General features: G+C 33.9%; 1 protein-coding gene across 1 annotated transcript; it reads left to right on the top strand.

Moving 5' to 3' along the window:
* The first annotated feature begins 7,320 nt into the window (after positions 1 to 7,320).
* On the top strand, positions 7,321 to 8,260 carry LOC149261885 (uncharacterized). The gene is made up of 2 exons (XM_089382504.1): positions 7,321 to 7,540; positions 7,863 to 8,260. Exons 1-2 carry the CDS (start codon positions 7,476 to 7,478, stop codon positions 8,098 to 8,100), a joined length of 303 nt encoding a protein of 100 aa, XP_089238630.1. The 5' UTR covers positions 7,321 to 7,475; the 3' UTR covers positions 8,101 to 8,260.
* Positions 8,261 to 8,843: the final 583 nt, after the last annotated feature.

The raw sequence follows: 8,843 nt of genomic DNA, 5'->3' as shown, positions 1-8,843 counted from the left end.
GCTATGAAAGATGGGTATACCAATTCTAAGGACAAGCTCGCTGATCTAGAAGGTATACTAGTGGTGCAAGAATTCAGCGATGTTTTTCATGAAGAAATTATGGAGCTGCTACCGAAGAGGGATATTGATTTTACAATCGAGTTGATACTTGGGGTAGCTCTTGTGTCCAAGACTCCTTATCGTATGAGTGTCCCAGATTTGAAAGAGCTGAAATTACAACTACAAGAACTGTTGGATAAAGGTTATATACACCCCAATGTTTCACCTTGGGGTGCTTTAGTATTATTTGTAAGGAAAAAGGACGGTATGTTATGATTATGTATCGATTACAGGAAGTTAAATAAATTAACTGTTAAAAACAGATATCCCTTACCCTGAATTGATGATCTATTTAATCAGGTGAAGGGAGCAAAGGTATTTTCAAAAATAGATTTACGGTCAGGTTATCATCAGATAAGGATAAAGGAAGAAGATACCAACAAAACCGCATTTAGAACTCGTTACGGCCATTAAGAGTTTATTGTACTTCCGCTTGGCTTAACTAATGTCCATGCAACATGTATGAGTCTAATGAATGGAATTTTCCATCCATACTTGGATAAGTTTGTTCTGGTTTTCATAGATGATATTCTAATTTATTCAAGAAATGAAGTAGAGCACAAGGAACACCTCATAATAGTGCAGCAAACATTGAGAGAGAATTGGCTTTATGCTAAATTCAGCAAGTGTGACTTCTTCAAAGACTAGATTCAATATCTGGGGCATGTAATTGCTTTAGAAGGTTTAGCAGTGAATTTGGAGAAAATCAAAACCATCATGGAATGGTCAATACCCCGAAATGTAACCGACATTAGATCGTTTATGGGGTTGGCTAGGTATTACCATCGTTTTATAGAAGGGTTTTCATGAATTTCTTATCCAATAACTTTTAACAAAAGAAAGGGAAAACCTTTAATTGGACAGTGGAGTGTCAACGTAGTTTTGAATAATTAAAGCATAAGTTGACCACAACTCCCGTATTGAAGATTGTTGATCCAAAGAAAGAATTTGTAATCTGTATGGATGCTTGCCAGGAAGGTGTTGGGGGAGTTTTAATGCAAGATGACAAAGTGGTGGCTTATGAGTCATGAAAATTAAAGGAGCATGAACAATGATACTCCGTCTATGAATTGGAACTAACAGCAGTAGTGCATGCACTCAAAATGTGGCAGCATTACCTGTTGGGGAATAAATTCTTGTTAATGACGGATCATAATAGTTTACCAAATTTCTTTCAGCAACCCACTCTAAATGCTCAGCAAGCAAGGTGGACTGTGTTTTTAAGTGAGTTTGATTTTAATATTAAACATCTGAAGGGTAAGGAAAACCAAGTGGTGGATGCACTCAGTAGTAAGTCACAATGTATTTGTGAGGTGAAATACAGCCGAGTGGAGTCAAAATTTTCAAAACAAATTAAGGAGGCAACAAAGCTCTCTTCTGCTCCCACTCAGCTCTGTTCCACTCCCACTCAACGATGCGATAAAGGTTTCAGACCCGACGAGGGTATAGTCCAAAGGTGATAATATTTCAGGTCTGGAACTCTGTTCCGGCTAAGTATTTTCACGATTTCCTGTGTAAAATAGAGTTTTACCTGCGGAACTCAACAATGCATGTAAGAGGAATAGGCACGCCGATATGAAAGGAAACTACCCAATAGGCCTAAGCTTAAGTATTAATTGGGAAACAAAGGTTGAATCACCATTAATGAAATGCAATAAATAACAGAACCAGAACTAATACATGCATAAAAAATAATAGTTTAACAGAGAACCATCAATCAGATGCACAGAAAGAGTTTTTGCAGATGATAATGCTTCCGGGTTCCACTTCTCTAGAGCGTCCTGTTATTTCATTTTTATAGATAATAGATAAGCCCTCTCAGACCTTATCCCATACAAAAGCGTGCCTTTTACATAGATTGATTTAGAACAATTATGCATAAAGCTTGTTACAACTTATCCATAAGTGATTATTGCAGCATGATTAATTCTTAATTCTATCCTTATCTTAAACTAAAAAAGCATGGAAATCGTTGGCTAAAGGACCCCACTCCTTTGCCTGTAGATTTTTTTTGGATTTTTGGAATAAGTTTTAAGATTTTCCCTCCAAGTCTCATGCTCCTGCATCAGACTCTTGAGGACAAAATTCTTCATGGGCTTCTGTCCATGAGTTCATCTACAGAACTGTCAAGTTTCTGTAGCATGTCTTCTGTAACCCAAGTAGCTTTAGCGGTTGGCCGATCCTTCCACTTTACCAAATACTGGAAGTATTCTCGTCCCCTTGTTTTCTTAAACACCTTCTTGTCCAGAATTCTTTCTGGTTGCAAATTCTTTGTTGTGGGTAACTATTTTACCCAGTCAATCTCTTGGGTCTCTTGATCTTATGCTGTATCATCTACAGTTTCACCTTCATACTTGTACAGGTCTGCGACATTTAAAATTGGTGATATTCCAACATCAGGGGGTAACTCAATCTCATAGGCATTTGCTGAAAATTTCCTCAACACTCTGCATGGTCCAATTTTTCTGAACTTCAATTTGTTATACTCCCTTTTTGGAAACCTCTCCTTTCTGAGATATGTTAAAACCAGATCTCCAGCTTCAAAGTTCACCTCTCTTATTCTCATGTATGCTCTGGTTTTGTACTTGATGTTGCTATCCTGCAGCTGATGTTTCACTTGTTCATGTATTGCTTGCATTTCTGAAGCAAAATCTTCACCCTCTACACTTCTCATCTCATCTTTTCCCAGGTTTCTTAGCTCAGATATTCCTCTTGGATGCATTCCATAAACAATATGGAATGGACTCTGTCCTGTACTCCTGTTAGGTGAGTCATTGTATGCATATTCAGCTTGTGCCAACACTTGATCCCATTGCTTTGGATGTTCTGCAGTAAGGCTCCTTAAAAGATTGCCCAAACTCTTGTTCACAAGTTCAGCCTGTCCATCAGTTTGTGGATGATAGGAAGAAATGAAACTTAATTTAGCTCCCAATTTCTTCCATAGTGTCCTCCAGAAATGTCCAACAAATTTGGAATCCTTGTCTAAGACAATAGGTTTAGGCAACCCATGCAATCTTATAACCTCCTTAAAAAACAAATTAGCAATGTGAGAAGCATCACTAGTCTTATAACATGGAATAAAGTGTGCCATTTTTGAAAATCTGTCCACTACAACAAAAATTGAATCATTACCTCTTTGAGTCTTTGGTAAGCCCAAAACAAAATCCATACTTACCGTATCCCAAGGCCTATTTGGAATTGGTAATGAAATATACAAACCTGTGTTTTGGCTCCTTCCTTTTGCATATTGAGAGACTTTGCAAGTTTTCACATACTTATCCACTTTAGATTTCATTTTTGGCCAGAAATAAAATCTATTTAACTACTCATAAGTCTTCTCTATGCCAAAATGTCTTGCAAGTCCTCCACTATGTTTTTCTTTGACTAAATTCTCCGTCATTGAACAGTTCGGTATGCACAACTGATTTTTCTTAAAAAATAGTCCATCTTGTAAGAAGTAATCCAACCATTTACTCTTATCCATCAAAACAGGATTTTTACAAGCTTCAAATGCCTCTTTAAAATCTGTATCTGTTTCATACAATTCTTTAAGAAAATCAAAACCCAACACTTGGATTTGACTCTCTTGAAATAATACATTCCTCCTACATAAGGCATCTGCAACTTTGTTTGATTGGCCATTTATATGCTTCAAGACAAAATGGAAACCTTGAAGATACTCCACCCATTTGGCATGTTTCTGGCTAAGCTTTGGTCGCTGCATAATATATTGTAAAGGATAAATTCTTTTGACATTAGATAAATTTCTTTAATGATTTCTTTTTGGAATCATTTAGCTTTTCACTAAAGTAGGCCATAGGTCTATCTTCCTAGCTTAAAACACCTCCAATTGCTTCTCCGCTGGCATCACACTTCACTTAAAAAGGGTTACTAAAATCAGGTAAAACCAAAATAGGCTTTTCAGCGATTTTCTTCTTTAACAGCTGATTTTTTTTTTTTTCCTTCTTCAGCAGTCCATCTAAATGGCTGTTTGTCTTTCTTTATGGTCACAATAATAGGTGCATTAATCTTACTAAAATTCTTAATGAATTTTCTATAAAAGCTAGCAAGACCATGAAAACTTCTTACCTCAAAAACACTTTAGGTGAAGGCCACTCCATGATTGCCTTGATCTTCTTTGGATCCATCTTCAGCCCTTCAGTAGAAATAACAAAACCCAAGTACACTAGCTCTTCTTTCATGAATGAACACTTCTTCAAATTCAACAATAATTTCTCCTGTTGTAGCCTTTGTAAGACATAATTCAGATGTCTCATGTGCTCCTCCTTAGACCTGCTGTAAACTAATATATCGTCCAGATATACTATTACAAATTTACCAATAAAATCTTTAAAAAATTCATTCATGAGTCTCATAAATGTACTTGGTGCATTTGACAACCCAAAAGGCATTACTCTCCACTCATACAATCCCTCATTTGTCTTAAAAGCGGTTTTCCACTCATCCCCTTCTCTTATCCTTATCTGATGATACCCACTTTTAAGATCTAGTTTTCAAAAATACTCACTCCACTCAAGAAATCTATTAAATCTTCAATTCTAGGCAAAGGAAATCTGTCCTTGATTGTGATTTTATTGATGGCTCTTGAATCTGTACACATTCTCCAGCCTCCATCTTTCTTTGGACTCAACACTGTTGGTACTGCACAAGAACTCAAGCTTTCTCTGATTAGCCCTTTGTCAAGCAATTCTTGCACCTGCTTCCTAACCTAAGCATGGAAATTGCTAGCTAAAGGACCCCATCCTTTGCCTGTAGATTTTTTTGGATTTTTGGAATAAGTTTGAAGATTTTCCCTCCAAGTCTCATGCCCCTACATCAACCACCCATAATACAAGTGAATACATATGAGAGTTAATTGAATGCCATTCATTGCTAATACGTGTAAATAAATTATATATCGAGTACCATAATATTCGGAGGATTGATATATGGCTATATTCAAATGGTATTGTTAAACACATCTAAATTTTTAAATGATATCATAATTTTTTTTTTATAATGTGTTTAGTTGTTAGGATAAACCTGTTACAATTTCAATAAATCCCTCGGATATTTTAGACCAATTAAATTGAAATTAGATGGGAAAATAAACTATGTGGTGCTGCTTTCCAATAATGTGGTCTCACGCCCAATCAATAACAAGCGAGTCAACCTCAATGCACTTTCGAGTTAACTCATCCTCACCCACTGTCAATACGTACGGCCAACTAAACATGGGGTGCCATGGATAGGGGTTTATTTTTATATTTGAAGTTTCTACCTTCTTGGATTGTACTTGGAATTAGCAGGGGGAAATTTGACGGTCAAATTGTGAATTACGATGCATCTTGTTTTGCAGTTCAGAGTAAGGAGGAAATTTAACGATCATATTTGTCATGTTTTTTGAATCATTATGACTCATTTAATAATTAATTATTAAAGAATATTTTTTTGGGGAATATTAATTTTTATTTATTTAGAATTTAATAAAAAATGATTGAAATCATACATTATGCGTAATCATAATAATTTTTTTTATATTTAAAAATAATTTTTAAATAATGGAAAATTATAATCTAATTATTTAATAGATCTAAAACATTTTTATCATATATAATAATTAACTAAAATTTATCAATAATTAAAGTTAAAATTTTCAAATAAAATTAAATAGGCATTTTCATTATTATTGGTTTAGTATTGACAAATGAAATGTTTAACTTCGAAAAATAAATATTTGTTTTTTGAAACATTTGATTGAACCATCACTTAAATATTTTATTGCAGTGTTTGAACAATGAAATGTCATTTGGATAACCGCTTGATAAATCTTTTCTCATAATTTTTTGATATAGTTGCAATATTCTTGTTATGATTGTGCAGTGACTTTATTGTTAAACTTCACAGGAAAACATCCAAAATTAAAATTCTTGAAAATAGTTCATGCTTTAGTAAACAAGAAGTTTTTGCATGAAAAATGGTTAGGAATATGATGTAAATAAACACGCTTACCAAGAATTAATGCCCACCATTATTTATATGTTTCTTTTTAATAAGTAGTTTTAAACATGTAAATATGTAGAATTACTAGTTGTTACAACCCACTAAAATTATGCAGGTTCTTATCCCAGATCATAGGTAAGTAATTTTTACAGTTCAAATATCAATATTTTAGTCCCCTAATAACTATAATAATTGCTTTCCTTGTTGACCACTATTAGTTTACCACTGAATAATAAATTAAGAAATAAAATACATTTTGTCAAAAACTTTCTTCTCTTATTAACACATGCTATTTTAAATTTCTAGATTTTCTATGGTATCTATTTCTCCAAATTTTACCAAATTCTTATTAGTTACATCTCAAGCTCAAATTTAACCAAAAATCTTATATCCAATTTTTTTTTTTTTTTTTTTTAACATAAATTTTAACTTAAATAACAAAACTTCACTGATTCAATATAATACTTTATATCCCTCTTGCAAACAATTAAATTTTCCAAAAAATGAAAAATAATTTTTTATATTTTGAAATTTATTTAATATTAAGTTTTAATAATTTTATTTATTTAAATTAATTCAAAAAATATGTTTGGTTTATTATGATAAACCTGGAAAAACATTAACACATTTGGATTTTGGATTTGATTGAATTATAAATTATTAATATATATGACTTGTACAATATTAAATATACATTTTGATATTATAATGATGGATAAAAAATTAATTTTAAACTTAATCCAAAATACTTCAATGTATTAAAGAATCACCATTATTTTTAATAAGTAATTTTGAAGTTTCAATAGAAGCGGACAGACAAAACCGTTGTCTAACAATCCTAGGCGGGAAAAAAGAGGTATAAGCAGTAGGTAGTGTAAGTACAGGATTCATAACCCGATGGTTCTTGAAGGCTACGCACCCTCTTTGTGGGGCAAGTGCTATTTCATGGACTATAGCATTATAAATGCACTCTTAAGAGACCTTAAGTACAGTGTTGGGAAGCGGGTTCTGACATCGGCTTTGGCAGTCAGCGGTGTGCAGCATTTCCCCGGCGAACGAATTCCGATTTCGTATGTATTCGCATGAAACCCGCCGTCCCATGTCATACCATCGCCCGCATACCATCCATACATCACTTATTTTGAATTTGAAATACTGACTCGCGCCTTTCTCTCCTATTTACTGCCCTCCACTTCCTCCCTGCTTTATCAGTCAATATCGTCTGAATGCTTTTGAAATCGGGAATTTCTGTCCGAATCTCTGCAATTTTCACACTATACTCAGAATCCGGTGTCAACTGAAGGGAGTATCAATCTCTGTTTCGGCGATTCATACAAATTTGTGGCAAATCAGCAGATAAAGAAGTCAAAAAAATGGCAGTGAATACGCCTGTGTTCACAATAGCAGCTGCGGTTGCCGCAATTGGGGCTTTCTGCAGGTTCGAATCTCATCGCCTTCCATCAACATCAGATACGGATGGCCAATGCCTTCACGTTCTGCATACCGTCTTAAGACACTAAAGAGTTATTGAGATTTTAGTTTCTTTATCTTCTTTTATGCAGGGAACACTAAAGAGTTATTAAGATTTTCGTTTCCTTATCTTCTTTTATGCAAGGAACACTAAAGAGTTATTAAGATTTTCGTTTCTTCGTTTCTTTTATGCAGGGAACAGAGTTATTCAGATTTTCGTTTATTTCTCTTCTTTTAAGGACGAAATAGAGGAGTTATTAAGATTTTCGTTTCTATATTTCTTTATGCAGGGAACAGAGGAGTTACGCAACATCGGTGGGCAGAGCGGCGACTTTGTTGGGCAGCGATGGCGTGATAACGGAGGTGGCGTCGCCTCAACAATGTAAAGCAGCAGGCGAAAAAGAAGAGGCGCAAGGAAAAAAGAAGGGTTTCTGGATGAGAGATCCCGCCACCGGGGCCTGGATTCCGGAGGATCACTTCGGCGATGTCGACATTGCGGAACTCCGAGCGAAGGTCCTCTCCTCCTGAAAGCAGAAGATAACATACAATCCGAGAAAATATGGCATAGAATAATGGATCTGTTCTGCAACTGCAAATCCTTGTTTTGAAAAGAAAACTTCAAGTTATGTAACTTCCATTTTTCCTTGCGAGTTTCTTTGAAATGAGTATTAAATCTTTGAAAACCCTATTTTGTCTTTGTTTTTATATTTGAAGTCGAGTCGATACAGAGGACTTTAGTGAAACTGTGATACAATATTTGCGTTGACATGAGATTTTAATACTATTAGCTTTCACGGTCCTCGATTTTGATGTGGATTTCAATCTCACGAGCACCGATGGAATACAGGTTGTAAATTTGTCCGTTAAATATATTCAAAAATTTAACAAATGGATGTTACATGTCATAATCGAAAATGTCAAGACAACGGGTAATGAGGCTCTCTGCACAACGATTTGTTCCATTTTTAAATTCCACTCTTAATAAAAAGCTTAAAAAATAAAAAAATCAAGAGAGTCCCAATCATAATTTAATTAAAAAATCATTATAGGATTAGAATATACTTATAAATAATAAATAAATTGATTTATATAATAAGTTTTGTTTTGTTTTTTTGTTTAAAACAAAATTGAAATTTTTTCATAAATGAAAGTATTTAAATTATTATTTATTGATATATAAATTCATTTATTTAAAATAATATGGTAATAAAATATTAACTGTATTTATTAAATTAAGATTTGATCTTTTAATTATATATAAAATAGTGTAA

Source organism: Pinus tabuliformis, chromosome 6 (assembly GCF_031772625.1).
Source record: "Pinus tabuliformis cultivar Carrire ecotype Pingquan chromosome 6, CPIR1, whole genome shotgun sequence".
Lineage (NCBI taxonomy): Eukaryota > Viridiplantae > Streptophyta > Pinopsida > Pinales > Pinaceae > Pinus > Pinus tabuliformis.
This window is presented reverse-complemented; position numbering and strand designations above follow the sequence as displayed.